General features: G+C 43.5%; 1 protein-coding gene and 1 non-coding gene across 2 annotated transcripts; both read right to left on the bottom strand.

Moving 5' to 3' along the window:
• Positions 1-9,556: 9,556 nt before the first annotated feature.
• LOC144940915 (baculoviral IAP repeat-containing protein 5-like) lies at positions 9,557-15,167 on the bottom strand. Its single transcript, XM_078867420.1, has 4 exons — positions 14,965-15,167; positions 12,060-12,169; positions 11,283-11,400; positions 9,557-10,408 (listed from the first exon to the last, which is right to left on the bottom strand). Exons 1-4 carry the CDS (start codon positions 15,073-15,075, stop codon positions 10,322-10,324), a joined length of 426 nt encoding a protein of 141 aa, XP_078723546.1. The 5' UTR covers positions 15,076-15,167; the 3' UTR covers positions 9,557-10,321.
• Positions 15,168-15,926: 759 nt separating this feature from the next.
• TRNAT-CGU (transfer RNA threonine (anticodon CGU)) lies at positions 15,927-15,998 on the bottom strand. The gene has a single exon. It is a non-coding gene; the product is annotated as a tRNA-Thr (tRNA).
• Between the last annotated feature and the right edge of the window lie 1,462 nt (positions 15,999-17,460).

Here is a 17,460-nt window from a genome sequence, read left to right as displayed (position 1 = left end):
TAAAACGAGTTCTGTAAACCCACGCCAATGTGATACTCTAATCAGCAATTGCGTTATCAAGTAAGGGGCCAAACGCGTTTACATATTCGCAAACTTTCCGCAATGAGCCGGGTTTTTTTATAGTCTCTTTTAAGTTTCGGGCAACCACTATGATTTAATTTGTCCGTCCCCCCCCCCCCACCCCCCTACGAGTGACACATCTTTATAGTAAAATTTACCTTGGACCATCATTAAAAGAGATGCATCGGGGCCAGGTGGCTGAGCGGTAGTGAGCTACCGGCCAATCATCCCTGCGGGGTCGATAAAAAAAAGTGTACAACTTTGTGGGGGGAAATCATCCTGGCCATAGGAATGTGGAAGCCCCACCACTTCGCCCAGGGGTGCTGTAAACAAGGAGGTGAGTGAGCATGCATCGCCTCAATCACGATTTCTCATCTGAGCAGGAAATCACGTTGACTCTTGTGAGGTGAAGGGCTAATGCCCGAAGCGTCGACGATTATATAAAAAATACATTTTAAGGCCACACAGTGTTAATTGTTGACGAATGTGTCGGGTTTGTTTTACTTACGAGAGCTATTGTGACAGGAGATCGCTGTGACTTATGTGCTGTAAAGAAGAAGGGCTATTGCCAGAAACGTCGCCGTTCATCACAACAAAATGAAGGCCACCCAGTGGTAATTATTGACGAATGTGTCGGGTTTGTTTTACTCACAAGGGAGGTATCAAAACTCGACCACCCGACCCTGCCACCCTCCCCACGTTACGGATAAATTAAGACGGGGGGGCAGGGGGGGTGCTAAAGCTGACCGACTCACGCCTGGGGAAAAACCACGATTTGCGGTCGAGCCTGATTCGCGTGACCATGAATAATGACAAGGTGGCGATTTTTCATCATGACGACGAGGGGAGCGAGCGCGTTACCGCATAGCCCGCAAGTACAGTTGTGTCATGAGCACAATCCTGTGCCCGGGGAGACCGTGACACCGACTCAAATGGGCATTCTGCGTATTGCGCCAACGCAGGGATGACGTGGGGGAGTCATCATCATCATCGTCCCAGCCAAGGCCCGCAATATCGTTTCCGAGAATCGAATGGCTGATTTGTCAGGAAAACTATACTGTCTATATGTAGCCTGTATTGTGGTAACCCGCCACCACCCGACAAAGCCAACTAGTAAGGGTTGTCACGTAAACAGAACATGCCAATTCGTCACTAGTACAGCACTAACCGGTTGTGTGTTGGAGAGTCGAGCCACAACATTTACAATCCGAGTACGACGTTTCGCCAGTAATTACAACTAGCTTCATCGGGCGACAGCCAGATTTGTGGAGAAGTCCACCTGTTTCGTTTCTTATATAGAGGCGTAGATGTGGTGACCACACTTCTGCGCTCTTGCGCAACCTTGGCTGTGGCTGTTGGGTAGTGGCGGGGTTTAAAGACAGATTTATATATTTACGTGATCTAACCCAAAACACCTCTATTATGGATGATATTGGTCGCGAAAGACTACGTGTTAAATTCGCCAACCTGAACAGACACAGTAATGGTGAAGTATAGTCAAACACGATATCCTTCACGGCCTACAAGGTGTGCGGGGGAGTAACCTCATCTCCAGCAGTGGATTGACGAGCGGGCAAATCGTGAAAAAACTCGAGGCGAGTTTTGGCTGCATTACCGAAGAATCACACGCAAAGGTTTCATTTCACCTCTACCTGGAAAGCCCCTTGCGTTGGTCGCAGCATTGTAGCCGTGAGCGCCAACGAGCATCGGAACGTGGCCTGACGCCCACGTTCGCCCACGTTACAATGCGCGTTGGCAGATATATTTTTTTCAGTTCCTAAATGTTTTTTTTCCTCTCATCATTTGTTTTTTTGGGGCGATCCAGTGCAGTATCGATCTGTGACTTCTGTACAATTGAACGCGTGTCCCTGCAGAAGCTCCAAAGCAGCACGTGGATCGAATTCAATTCCTGAAGGAGCTCCCAGTGCGCGGAGTGAAACATCAGACATCGTGCCGAAGGACGTCATCTCCTCGACAGGAGGTAACGAGGATTCCAGTAACCCTGCACTGGACTGTCAATGCAGTATCACCAAATTATTTGACTCAAAACGTTGCCTTTCTGAAAGCCCTTCCAGTGGTAATGTCAAACCATGCGCTCGCCATTGGGCAGAGGTCACAATCGGGTACCCGATACCCATACCCGGCCGGGTATCGGGTAGGGTACGGGTAGGGTACGGCCGGGTACGTGTACCCGTTTGCGACCCTGGTGCGGCCGGGTACGGGTAAGGAATCAAAACCCGTTTGCGACCTCTGCCATTGGGTGGCTCAATTTCCTGCTGAGAGAAGAGGTCACCCCACCTAAAAAACTGTTCTCAGTGGTCCGACAGTTGGCCTTATTAGCAAATCAAATTTTATGACCGAGTGAACTGACATGGCCGTGGATAAACATGTTTGCGCAAGGTTTCAAAAGTGGAAAATCCCTCCACCACAAGCCCAATCTGCTCGCCGCTGCACCACACGGCAATACTGCAGTTGCTTTTTTTTCCCTTCAGTGCTTCGAGAAAAAACCTCTGATAAGACATACCTAGAAAATGCTGCCCCTCGCAGTAATAGTGAACCCTGCGGGCTTTCAAGTGTGACATTACAACGGTGTATTAATAATGTAGTACATTTGGCATTTTAACTCTTCTTGTCGCGCAGGACTATGACGCAAGGGCGCCTTTCTTCACCTTCACGGACGGATTTAGTCTGCCAGTGGAGGAGCGACGTTGCTTTGTGCGATCCCCCAACTCTCGGGCTAATGTTGCCGCCAACTGCCGCCCTCTGCCGCCCTCTCACCGATCTAGTCGGCGGCAGGGTATGGGGCTCCAGACTGGTATGCGGGAGCTCGTGCCCAGAACAACCGCCAAATGCAAGATTGATTTGAAGCTTTCGTGACTGCAGGAATCCATACTCTTTGGTTCTTTCGGTAAAGTCACGTAGGTATAAAATAAAATACATCACGGCGTTTCTGGCGCAACACAAGCTTTCTCACCTGATGACGGACGCTTGTGTTGCGCCCGAAACGTCGTGATGTATTTTATTTTATACCTAAGTGACTTTACCGAAAGAACCAAAGAGTATAGAAAATGCAAGAATAAACAACGCAACGCTCCACGTGAACTTAACACGGCTTGCGAACCTCAGTTTGGTTCGGCGTAGGCACGGACAGTTGTTACATGCTGTGCAGGCATGCTTTGGTAATTCATTCTGGATACATTGTTTGTGATAGCGCCTATGCAAATGTCCATCTGCTCCATATTCTTAGTAAATAGTGACCATGACTCATACTATTTTATCATAATGTGGTCATTAGTAGAACAAACTTTCTCAACTTCAGCTTGCTCGTGTGGGTGGCTAGCCTCTACATTGTTCATTAGTCAGTTCTGGATAAACTTTGTGCACCATGTATGTACATGTAATATAAAAAACTAATTTGTTCATAAAAATAATATGAAACGCAATGTGCATCATAAACGGAACACTGGAACCGCTGCCAATCGCACGGGCTCCCTGTTCTGGCGAGCATCTTGCTGCCAAACATCTGCAGAAGCGTTCAAATTGCAAAGGAGTTTACATTTTCCTGCCAACGATAACCGATACCCATCGCCTAAGACCTCGGCAAATGTGTCTCTCCGCCTACTCAAGTCCAGCTTCCCCTTCTGGGATCGCGCTGTCAACCATTTTTAGAATCTCACCCAGAGCCGGAAGAAATGCTCGCAGCGAGCAGTTGTCCATCAAAGGCGGACATCTGGAATAAAGGCCTCATTCGAGACACAATCATCGCACCTCCTGCCTTTGCATTCCTCCTCCAAGACACTGGCGGTTGTAACCATTAAGTGCATCGTAACATCAACGGGCTGATGCGCACATCTCCTTCGTGAATGGAACGTTAAAGGACGAGCCACAACTGGTGCGACATGTGGCCATGCAACCCAAAACATGGACCCATATGGTAAACCACTGTAGTCTGCGCTCTTCAATTAAGGAATAGCAAGACACCACCACGAACTCATGAAGCCCTCTCGTGGCTATCAGATCTCTACATTGGCATTTAGCTCCTGCGCATATTGCCATACGCCAGAAGAGAAAACAATGTAATGTTTTGTCTAATTGTTAAAATATTTGGACTGCGAGGACCGGCACACAGTGACCTACTCATTTCAAACTTCATGAGGGTATCTTTAATGCCCACTACGTAATGGACAGCTTGGGTTCGTACGGTTAATATGGCCGCGGTAATAACCACGGCGGCCTGCCGGATTCGAACCACGAGCCTCTGCAACAAGAGGCGAATGCGCTACGGCTCTGGTGCCAGCTTTGTCTGGGTCAGAAGGGGAGTAACTTACACAAATTAGATCTGGTCTTTCCGATTGTTACGTGATCATTTGTTCTATAGATAATCGGTTTTGGTCAGCAAAAATGAAAATAGTTGCAGGAAAAAAACGTCTCATCGTGTTCCCATTTGTGTCGCTGGACAAGTTATCGTGCCCCCCCTTTCTTTGTGTTTAGTTTACAGGCCTTCCCCCGCACTTCCAATTAGCACGGTTGGCTTTCGTAATGTGCGAAAGGAGTTTCGCATACATACGTACATTATGAAGCCATTGGAGCTATGCACTTCTAAATCGAGATTAAAAACTCATTTGTTTCGAACTGCTTTTTGCGTTTAGTTTGTTGTCCTTTCCCCGCACCTCCGATTAGCAGTTGGCTATATATGGTGCGAAATAAGTTCAACATACATACAGATGGCCAGGGCGAATGCCATTAATGCCCTCTACCGTAGTTGGGAAAGCATTAAATAGTGGGCAACGTATGATGAGCACTTTGAATAATTAACCTTGAAAATGTAGGCAGCGTTTTAAGAGCCACGTTGGGTGTGTTTATTATTCCGTTGCCAAACAAGGACGGACCTGCGTGGGCATGATTTAGGATTTATTGCAGGTAAAAATAAAGGTGCCAACATAAGCAGCTGAATCCAGTTTGCGGTGTGCCCACAAGTGCGGAATTATCACTGTGCCTTGTCTGTGGACTATGAACAAATTCCTGCGGATGGAGCTGGTAGGAACGTTGGGTTGCACGGTCAATGGCCAGGGTCAACGGCGGCGTGGTGTATTCAGCAAATATGCCCGACTGTGAGGGCGGGCACAAGCCGGCATGAGTAGGTTAAAAGTTGAGTTTTATAAGGGCACCACGGGGTGACCAGCCCCTCCCCACCCAGCCCCACCCTTCCCTCCCAGCCTCTACCCTCCCCGCACAGCCCCTCCCTCCCCACCCAGCCCCTCCCTGCACGACGGACGAACACAATAATCCCTTGTGGGCTGGTGTAACCTGGCGGTTCCTACCAGTAAAAAACCATTGGACCTTGGCTAGAGATTGATGCAGTCCGCATCCTCCAAGCCCCAACTACAAAAAAACAAGGCTTAAAAATAAAATGCTTAAAAATAATACACATCTATTTACTAAAACAGAACAGCCACACTGCAATTACATGAACAAAGTACCAAATTTAGATGGAAAGTGAGGGGAATCACCAAAGTTATTCACAGTGACATTTAGATCTGTTTCTGATAAAATTCGACTGGAATAAACGAATTCATGAATATGCATAAGCTCTAAGCATTTCTAAATGAGCAGGTGGTATATCCATCATAACGTCCGATTGTAATGAACTGCAATAAATGTTAGAAAGACTTCGTAAATTAGGCTGCAAGAGATGTTAGGCTCAGGATGAAAAGGCAAAGCAAACTAATAACGACTATTTTATTTTACCAGGTAAGACCCACTGAGCTATATAGCTCTTTTTCAGAAGCAACCTGCTGATACGTGATAGCTCAACAAAGTGGCTTATCACGTGGAAATGTATAACAGGAGCCAAATACATTAAACGCATGCTGATTCTTAATGGAGGGAAAAACCGAAGGACCAGGAGAAAATACGTAATATTAAAAAAAAACTTTTGAAAAAACACGCTTTAATGAAATGTACCGTACGAGTAATGACAGAACTCCACGACTCCAGGAAGTGGCCCCGAAGCTTGCCATAACGTAAGGAACTGTGGTGATTTACAGCCAACATGAGTTGAGCGTGGACAATTAGACCCAAGCCGAAACATATATAAAAAAGATTGCTTTAAAATATATATTTTATTTTTAATGATAGAATATAGTATTGTCATCAGTATGACATACATATACCAAGTTTGCAGTCGATACGACATTTGGGAGTGGTTTAAAATTTAATTACAAGATTTGAGGTATACGACAACAGACAGAGTTGATGATACAACAGAGTGAGTTAAATAAAAGCGTGTAAAAACACTCGACCATGGGGAGAGATAGCATACAAACTCCAAATATACAACAGGTGTCAGGGTCGGGATCGAACCCACGACCACCTATGTACCAGACGAGGTAGTTAACATCTCGCCACCGTGGCGCCCAAAGGTTGCAGACACATGTTCGCCAAACAATTGGAGATATCTGTCAAGAGGGACAAAATTGGAAGTTGAAAACAACCAATAGAATGTGTACTGCTCCCAAGAGAACCGCAATAAAAGGCAGGCTGAAATGGGGTGAAAAAAAAATAAAATAAAGATGTCGTCGAGAGTAGGTTCGCGCGATTCTGGGAAGCCGACCTTCATTATGAAAAGTAACAAAGTAAGGTGCCTCGCAAATAATGTTTCAATCTGTCCGTACTACCCACCATGACGTCGATCAGAAACACGAACATTCATGAAAAATGCAGAACAAAAAACAAAAAGGTGCACAAAGAAGCATGGAGAGGTGCACGCTTAGAATTACACGGAGATGAAGAAACACGTGGACTAGACAGGAGCAGGTTAAATGACACCGTGAATATAAGAAAGCTGGGCCAGGGAATCGCACGAGATGGAATAATGGCCAATAGTCAAGAATAATAATGGAATGGAAACCAAAGAATAGAACGCACCAATGGACGTACACAAACCGAGATGGAGCAATGAATCCAGCGTGTTAGTGCAGGTGCGAGATATATTTTTACATCTCAGGAGAGTGAGTGTTGGTGCCTTGGAAAAGGGGCCCTCTTCCAGCGGTGGATTGATCATGGCTGGTGAACATGACGACGATGAACGTACGAACGAGAACTTTGCATCTTTAGCCATAAAAATATAAAGAGCAGTGAAACTTGTTCATCTTTGATGCAATTTTAGCATCAATCTGAGGTGTTTATTACTATACTGGCAGCGCAGGATCTGCACAAGCACACTTTATTGCAGATAACATGAGGGTAGTAAAAGAGATTGACATTTTTGGTGTACCTAAAAATATATAAACACCCACTCTGGCGCCATCTATAAATAGAGTACTACTCAGGAGATATATTTCTTTTGATGTTTAAATATACTGGCATATGCTGTCCATCAAATGTCAAGAATCGAGTGGATTATGGAACTGTGCGACAATAAGCTTTGTTACACGACGCTCTGCTGTAGTCGACGGTGCTCACTCACCGATACCCAACTGAACATCGCGGCGCAGACTACGAGGGGATCTTTATAAAACCTGCGCCGCTGCGTTGGCTTTCTGTCGTCAAATATCGCACCACCAGCTATTTGCCGCAGTGCTCCGAACCCTCCGTGAACCAGAAGGCAACACAAAGCCGCCAACCAACGATGATCGGAACAACACCCTGTATCCACAGGCTGAGATCGAGAACTCGGTCGTTTTGGAAACACGCGGCACAAGCTCTGCATGCACGACGTGAATTTCAGCATTGAAACGGCGCGGACCAATTTGTGGGATTCGAGCAAGGTGCCCTGGAAACACCTCATCAGCAAGCCCACCACCACACTGCCGGTTTCGACCTTCCTCTACACACCTGACCAGTGACCCTACCGCCACACTGCCGGACTTCGACCTTCCTCTACACACCTGACCAGTGACCCCCACCACCACTGCCCAGCTTTGACCTTCCTCTACACACCTGACCAGTGATCCCACCGCCACACTGCCCGACTTCCATCTTACATGGAAACGATGGGCATTTAACCATTAGTGGAAAATAAAATCCTATGTTGTGTACGACTGCAGCTACAAACTCCAAACCATGGAGCACATAACCTGGCACCATCCCAAATATAAGCAAAATGCGAAGGTGGTTGGCTGAGTGGGTGACAAGGTGAGTGAAGGAGTGGGTGACTGGGTGGGTGCATCTGCAATTCACCAACTCTTAAATGAATAAGATGAACTAAAATCACCGCGAATTGAATCTCTAATATTCGCTCTTCATTGGCCATACAAAATCATCGACACTGGGGTGAATGACCTCATTATAATTGTTGTAGACTATTCGAATTTTCTACGAGTTGTATATGCCAGCCGTGGCTTAATGGCGAGCACGTTGGACTTTGCAATCCAGCGGTTACCACTCGATCTCCCGACATGGCAGTGGAAACAATAAGCAAAGTTTGTTTTGTGCGCCCGCGTGCGACCTTTTGTACTCCAAGTGGGTAATTTATCTTGGGGGGGGGGGGGGGTCTCTTTGCTCGCAACATAATAATGGATTGTTTGGAGACGAGACCGAGTGCAAGTGGCCAAGTAAATCCAAAACGGATGACCGCCGACCGTTGGCACCAGCGTCCTCGAACGACCCCAACACTATGGCATGTTATTGTACTAGTTCTGTAAATCACTCCCGGTGGTGGTTACAGTTTAAGGAAGCGAAACTATTGTGCAATCGCCAAGTCTGTTCATGCCCAACTTGACATTATCGCCACAATATCATATCCCAGAATGTACTCCCGTGTTCGAGCCTTCTCGCATGCACTCGACATGCAATCCCTCACCCCAACAATATGCATGCAGTCCAGAGGTGTACGGCATGCGTTGGAAGAATTGTTTTGTTCAAGTCGCAAGCCATAATAAAACACGTGTGTTCACTTACTATCGCAGTTCTGGTTTTGATTCAAGCACACTACACCTATGCATTCACAGTGCACAAGTCGACATGGGCTGGTGCACATTCATTGTTTACGTAGTGCAAAAGAAACGTACATACATTGTTAAAAGATTGCTTCATTTTCAGAGAATTCAAAAGACTTATTTTAAAGCCGAAACAAAACGAGTTTCCCAAAAGAATCACACAGATGTGGATTAAGTCTTTTAAGGTTACACTTACTTGACAATATGGCACGACTGTGCAAGTCATAAGTACATTTACAATGTTTGAAAGGCCATTGGCGCGCAAGCGCTCCGTAAGGGCACACACACAAAAACGATGTCTCTTTCTCTAGCTCACAAAACCCTTCATTGTTCCACGCATGCTTCGTGAGTTTTAATAAATCTGGTTTTATCAGTCGTGAGCAACACTCGCAGCCAATGTGCGGGAAGATAATTCACGGAATCAGGTGGACTCTGGTTAATCCCCCACCTCCTTCCCCACCAACTTACAGCATTTTTAAAAAAGTAAATAATAGAAGTGCCCATTTCTAGTCATTTCAAGAGTTCAAACTTTATTCAAATACACGATTACCGCGATAAACGAAGCCCTCACGACATCACAGCCTCAACAATTTTGAGCGGGCACTTAAGAAACTTTATTTAACTTTAAACTATGAGCGAGTTTACAAAAAAAAGAGTTTTTAACGACAAGCACTCCAACCATCCAAGGAGCTCCGCAAATTTGCAAAAAAAATCCACCCAGCGCTTGTTATTATTCGACCACTGGTGGAGCATAGATCAACAATGGCAGGCATTCACTGGAAGGCTAGCCTGACATTTTGAAATATCACTAGCTTTACATATAAGAGTATGTGCACAACATTAAAACATTAGCTATTCAATGAACAACACTGATCAGGTCTGCTTCCGCTTGCAAAGCAGAGATGGGTTCTCGTCTGTGACACACTGGGGAAATATTAGGCCAATTGTCATCGGCAATGGGTTTCCCGTGAGCAACAAATTTGGAGTGGAAATCGCATTAAGAGATAATTATTAAATATGTATTAACAAATTAAATAACAATACAAGTCATAGTTACCTAAACCAATCAAGTGTTCAGATCCGACTTGCGGTTGTTTGGAAGTTACCACAATTTACCACGCTGGGGAGGAGCGATCCATTTATCAATAATTCGGCAGCTCTATATGTATTATATTCAAAACGGAAAATGGTGCCGTAAGAGAATTGCAGGCGACGACTGCCTTAAAATTGCCCCCATCGTATTTACAAGCTTTGGCGCCATCCGTCAGCCGCGATTCGACTCGTGCGATTTAAGTACTTGGTTCTCGGTCTCGCAACAATCTCTACAGATCGTGGAGCTGTTCGAGCTGCCGCCGAACAGCATCCGCCTGGTACAGAAACTCCGTCTTCTTCGTCGATATGACCTTTTTCTGTCAAGCGAGAAATGCAGTCACGTGAGATTCTGTTTGCAAACGAGCAAATATGACACTCAGGCAAAAAACATACTTTAAGCACAATTTATTACCTGTGGTCCTAAGATAAAAATTGTTTCAGATAGCAAATCATATTTTCATTGCAAAAGTGTATGTTATTTCAAGTGTATGCTATTTCATGTGAAATCATTATCAATATTAATTTGTGAATTTAATCTGTTGAATCGATGCAAAAACGGAAATCTTTAATATTTTGGAAAAGTAATTGAAATGCAAACTTAGAAATATACTGAAATACAAGTTTTCCATAAAGTTATCAAACTGCTGTAAATTATAATTGGACAGCAGTTTGAACTGCTTGGTTGAAATGTTGGCAAGTCCTTTATACCGAAGTTTTTTTGGCATCAGGCATCAAATTAAAAGCCAAGTGGTCTTCAAGAACGCAATACAGAAGCATTTAATGCAATAAGCCGATATTTCTGGCAAAGAACTGGGACTCAAATTCCATAGTGATGGTCACTGGCACACACTCATCGGACATCTGCATGTTTAGAGGGATTGCACCAAGGCAATTAAATATTTACACTACTAAGCACGAGTTGTGTGTATATGTGGTGTACCAACCCAAGTGCTGTAAAATTACTTTGTAAAATGACAATGTTATTACAGATATACTGCATAGAGGAATTAAACCTCAAACTGAAAGGGTAGCTTTGTTGACATGCCACTAAAAAAATACAATTACAATGGGCAAAGATCATTTTTCATCACCTGAACCGAGCTGTGTGGACTGACGGGTTGAGATAATTTTTCATGTCATGTGTATTTTGCCAACATCGTGTTGTGTGCTGAACAGTAAAACATTATTTACCAACAGGTTCTTTTGTCGCTCCGTTTCCAGAATTATAAACTCTTGGACTGTAAGATCCTCAAATTCTTTCTTGCGCGTCAGGAATCCACAATCACTTGAATGTTTCTTGTGTTCCATCCTGGAAGGTGAAGGAGACAGTGTCGTGTGTTATTTAAAAAGGCCTGCACAATGCATGTTATTGGATTGTGAACCATTACAATAATCAGTAAATCACATCAAGAACAGAGGTGTCTGGACAGGAATAGTTTATATCTATCAGGCATATCTTGAAGTTGCTGCATTAATATGCAGCACTAAGCAGACAAGGGAGCGCACTGCAACGAGAGTTTGAGTCTTTTCCATGGCTAACGTCATTAAAGCAATACCTGAATCAGTTATGGGACCACACTCCCATCAATTTGCATTGATCAGCGTGCGTATGGTTAAGCAACCACCAACACGGCTTGTGGTGGTCTTCATGCAGTAGTAGATTGACAAAGAAAAGTCGGTGATTTTTTGCTCAAATGAGCATTAAGGTGGTGTTAATCTTCTGTTTACAGCCCTTGGCCAGGAGTGGAAACTCCACATTCTTATGATGGAACGAGTCAAGCCATAGGACAACCACTGATCACTTCTTCACAAATTGGTAATCATTGACCCTAGGAGGGGTGATAGTCCAAATCAAACTCCAAACATTATTTTAACTCGCAACCTTCCAACTGTGAGCCATTTGCTCCAATGTGAAGTAACATGGGCTGGATTGGAACGGCAACACATCACTATCATAACCCCACTCACAAAGGCACGTCATCCTGTTCCCAGCCGTCCAGCTCCTTAAAGCAGAAGAAGCAGATTACTGCATCCACCTCCCCATCGGATGGCTGGTGGAGGAATCCGGCTATTGCCATCTGTACGTGGGCACAAAAAAAATAAGCAGAGCATGCACACACCTGTCAGTATGGCAGTTGGTAAGATGTCTCAATTATCAAGAGCCTGCTCTCACTTGTTTAAAAAATGTCATCAGCATGGGGCGGTGCAACAAAATCCATTGCCTCTCATATGCTCTACACCAGAGGTCGGCAACCAAAATGAGCCATTTGTTTTTTATTCGGCAAAAAAAAATACATGTATTTCAAGAGCCGCAATGCATGCGGATACGAAACGGTGGTCCTTAATAAATAACATTAGGAAGCAGTCCTTAAAGAGCTGCACGAGGACGTTACTGACGCTGGTCTACACCCCCTTCACCAATAACATGCAATGAGCATGGTGGTGCAGTATGGTCAAATAACTACCGGTGATCCCGCAGGGTGTGGGGGTAGGCCCTCATCTGGTGGATTAATAAAAGGGCTGCAAGTATAAATTAATGCCCAGGAAGTGGTGGTCTAGTTTGTCTTGTGCTGGTAGAACAAGGTAGTGGAATATACTGAAATCAATTTAAGGTACAATTTCGTAAGATTAGAAGCAATACAATTGATTGACTTAATCGTAGGCAACTTAAACAAAATAATCTTATAATTGAGAAACTAGATGATTGTCATAATAATAGTTTTGTTTGCTAGTAGAGAAACCCATTGCTCTGCAACAGTACATTCGAGACAACTGTAATTTTTCGTCTCACAATCCTTCACTGAGCATTAAAAATACCATAATCTGCTTTTAATGGAATAAAATTAAATGATAATCTGGATCGCAAGGGTTTTTTTTTTTATATCGTCGGATTTCAAGAATATTCTGGCGAAAGAATGACATTATTCAGAACAAATTTTAAAGTCGGAGTACTTTTAAATGAAAAGTGGAAAGTCTTCTCTGTATTCGTCACTCCCACCTCTACGGTGTAGCTATTATAGATCTACCAATATTCTTTCCTTTCAAACCAATGTTCATTTGTTCCACGGCAAAATCCAATTTGCCATTTACCCCAGCTAGTTTTGGTGGCAAGAGGCCGCAGCCACCAACAACAGTTATTGTAGCAGCCAGCCAAGAAACTCGAGACATAGATATATAGTTTTAAATAGTATCATTATTACCGCGTGTTTACCCAAGAAAGCCTCGCTAAGTCAACTTTTTTTTAAGACGATCGATTTTGCTCACGTGTCATCCAAATAGTCATTTGCAGGTACATGTTCAGCGTTGGATGTTTGTTCAAACACCAGGTCACACAAGTTACGTGTTACCACTGCGCCACCCTGCAGGCACATTGTATATTACACTTCACTTGATAAGCCACTTTGTTGAGCTATCATCATTTGTGACCAGGTCTCTTATGAAAAGGAAGCTAATATCTCAGTGGACTTTACCTGAAAATATTTTTTAAAAGTTTTGTTTGATCTGCGTATATATTTTCTCAAGTGATTTGTTTGCCTTCCCTATAATTTTCACTCCTATCGTGTTTTATATTGTTTGTTGTAACCTTGTGACCTCGTGCCCTTACTGGACATCTGTGAAGAAGAGCTTTATAGCTCATCGGCTTCCTCCAATTATAAACAAAAAAGTTTTGCCTTGACTTAAAGCTTCCGTGACTGCAGGAATTCATAATCTTGGGTCTTTCGGTAAAGCCACGTAGATATATCAAAAAATAAAAACAATATCACGACGTTTCGATCACAACACAATCAATCGTCATCAGGTGAGAACTATCGCGGGAGAGCTGCTGAGAATATATTGTTGCAATCGAAACGTCGTGAAATTTTTATTATTTGATCTATCTATGTGGCTTTACTGAAAGACCCCAGAATATAAAAGAGTGATGATACTGATATTGGCGGTGTATGGCAATCCACGTAGAGTTACTCAAATCTCCGTAAAGATAGATTCAAGAATTAGCGGGTTGAACAGTGCGCCTTTTGGCGTCATCTGGTCCAACCCATGTGAGACTAGGCTCTAAGGAAAGCTGTCTCGGGTGTGGACCAATCAACTTCAAGGACAGTGCACATTATCAGAGTTGTGTTTTTTGTTTGCATTATGACTGCAGGTCGTGGTCTATGCAAACATGACTCCTTGTAAAAAGGTGTCAGTTTTGTTGACAGATAGAAGGGTAAAAAACCAATTATCATTGAACAGTATTGTTCATTCCATTCGCTTAAAATTGTATAAGTTGCAAATAATTGAAACTAATGAACGCACGCACTGTACTCACGTATTACCAGCGTAGGAGAAGCCTTTGCGTTTAGGATACCGTTGTTAATACGGGAGTGCAGCAAGATATGGTAACTCTGTAGCATTCTAATAGTATCCTATACCCAGACTTTCACTACCAATTAGGATTCAAACAGTTTTTTTTAAATCATGGATTAGAGCTCTGTGTAAAGGAATGTCAAGTATAACCCTCCACCACTCGGAGGGTACATATATACACGTACATTAAATGTAACATTCGGAGAATGCGAGATATACTATTGCCGGATGCAGACGGAAGCATAAACATAACAACGTGGAGGATGAGTGGATACATTACCCAACACACATTCATCATCAGGTGTGAAAACCACAACAAGAACATCTTCTTGCTGTGATTTTCACACCTGATGATGATTGCTTGTGTTGCAATCGAAACGTCGTGAGAATTTGTATTGTTTTATATTTTTATTATTTCCCTTCTACGTGACTTTACCGAAAGAACCAAGAATATGAATCCCTGCAGTCACGAAAGCTTTAAATCGAAACATCACCCAGCACGTTTGCAACACGAACCGGCTCTCACCTGCTCCGGGGTACACGCGCAGTTCTTCTTGTAGGGCCAGCGGTCATCATAGGTCTTCTTCCGCCTCTCCAATTCGTAGAACTCCTCGCCGATCTGCGTGTACTTCTCCATTGTGGGTCCCTGGCTCGCTGCTTGTCTCTCCGACGTTTAGCTTATTTACTCCGCCATTAAGCAGCTTCTTGTAATGAAAAAAAGCCCGCGAAAGTGGTGGTTGACGTCACCCCCCCACCGCCATCTGATTGGTCCGTTTTGAAACGATGACGTGCGCTAGTTTGAATGCTGCTTCGTGATTGGCCTTCTTTTGCTTGTGGTCACCTCCGATTGGTCCGTTTGAATTTGTTGTCGTTGGGGTTCGCCCCCGCCGCCGCCCTCCTCCCTCCCCCCTCCCTTCGCGCGCCACCCCCCGGTAGAAGTTTGCGTTTTTTTGAAGATCTTCCGGAAGACGCCCGCCGCACAGGCTCAGTTGTTGGCAACGATTTAGACTTCTTGGTATCTTCTGCTTCTGGAAGACGCAGCAAGTGTTTAAAACAATCTCGGTAGATGTGTTTTTATTGAGAGGAGGAAGCAACTTCTACCTCTTCCGGAAGATCAAAACGTGCGTGTTTTTTTTTACAAAATCATGCAATAATAGGCGCATTGCTTTAAGGTTACCCCTGGGTGTTATGTAATGTAAACATTATAGCTAATTGATTTGCGTTTATTGTTGCTTTGTTCGAGTACAAATTCAACTGAAAACAATCGCATTTGGAATCAAATTCGAACCAAACGTAAACGCATTAAATTCTTAACGGCGAGTTTACGAGATAAAACATGAACATTTCTTATTCATAAAAATCTGCAAAACCTCGCTTTGTCTGATGTGGGTGACTTATCTCGGATTAAATTCCGATTCGAATGGAAAGTAATTGCGTGAGCTTGAAATTGACGATTTGTTCGGTAACTTTATTTTTTAATAAAATGCAAGGCACGGGCGGGGATCGAACCCGCGATCTTCGGTTTACGAGACCGACGCCTTACCACTTGGCCACCGCGCCAGTTGCTCAATTGGCTCGCTCCGATATTCATTTGATCGCAAAAACCAAACTCAACGTTTTTGCATGTTGGTCACCTATACAGTTTACGTATTACATTTTGATTTAAAGGTATCGCGACTGCAGGGATTCATATTCTTGGTTCTTTCGGTAAAGTCACGTAGAAGGGAAATAATAAAATAAACATAAAAGAATATTTTATTTTTTATATGTTTTAAATAATAGAAATAGAAAACAATATTTGATAGTTTTATATTTCTATTATTTTATTATTAATAATACATATAAATAAATATAGACAACACGGTCTACTTAATTAAACAGACTTCTTAATAAATGTTTTCTCCTACAACATCAGAGTGCAGCGCCACATTAAATACGCACTACAAAGACAATAGTTTAAAGTGATTTGAAGCATGTTTTATTTGGGGGGGGGGGCAGAGCTTTGTGACGTCATATTTGAGGGGGGGGGGGGGTCTGACTTTTTGTGACGCCGTGTGACGAAGCCGGGGGTCACAAATCTATATTTTATTGTTTTATATTTATAATATTTTATTATTTCCCTTCTACGTGACTTTACCGAAAGAACCAAGAATATAGTATATGTATTATTACTGTACAACATGTAATAGTTTGATAAAACAATTTTATTTGGTGATACCGCGTTGACAATGGCGCATGAGCACATGTAACAAACAAAAAACACTCGTCAATAACACTAGCAAATAATCGATCACGACGTTTCGATCCCATCACAAGCGACCTTCATCAAGTTAGACAATCACAGCAGGGAAACTGCTGAAGCTACATGTGTTCTTGAAGAAGTTCAAACTTGAACAAGGGAAGTGGTCATTGATCGAATTGCAGCATAAGAAGGGGCGAACTCCCTGCCACTGACGAGGATTGTGCAGCGGGCACGAAGCGAGCGGTGGAAATTCCACATTGCTATGACGGATATCCATTATATAAGTCTAGATCGATTCACTAGAGGATGGAACCTTTCTTGAAGATCGTTGCTATGAATCCGCATGACACACGTGGCAGTCATTAAACGTCATCTTTTGCAGTCGTGTAGGGAGTGAGATTTAACACTTTAATCAACGCGTAACCGGTGAATTGATACTCCATCATTGCTCCGCGGCAACACAATGGACATGAAGGGCAATATCAATGGGCTCGCATAATGCGAATGGGGCCGTCCATAAATGACGTCACTCACTTAGGGTGGGGGGGGGGTCAGACATTTGTGACGATGTGCGACAAGAGGGGGGGTTGAGATATGTGACGTCACATAAAAATGCGCAACTTTAAATATATATAGACAACACGTTCTACTTAATTAAATATACTTTTTAATAAATGTTTTCTCCTACAACATCAAATTGCAGCGGCACATTAAATACGCACGACAATGACAATAGTTTAAAGCGATTTGAAGCATGTTTTATTTGGGGGGGCAGAGCTT

This window comes from Lampetra fluviatilis, chromosome 23 (genome assembly GCF_964198595.1).
Source record: "Lampetra fluviatilis chromosome 23, kcLamFluv1.1, whole genome shotgun sequence".
Lineage (NCBI taxonomy): Eukaryota > Metazoa > Chordata > Hyperoartia > Petromyzontiformes > Petromyzontidae > Lampetra > Lampetra fluviatilis.
Note: the sequence above shows the minus strand (reverse complement) of the source record. Positions and strands in the feature narration are given on the sequence as shown.

Bases quoted from the DNA above. Each gene is read 5' to 3' on its own strand.
- LOC144940915 (XM_078867420.1), bottom strand. From the start codon at position 15,075: ATGGAGAAGTACACGCAGATCGGCGAGGAGTTCTACGAATTGGAGAGG. The intron at 12,170-14,964 runs GTGAGAGCCGGT...GCCCACGTACAG, and splicing joins GCGCGTGTACCCCGGAGCAG to ATGGCAATAGCCGGATTCCT. The intron at 11,401-12,059 runs GTGAGTGGGGTT...TTCACCTTCCAG, and splicing joins GAACAGGATGACGTGCCTTT to GATGGAACACAAGAAACATT.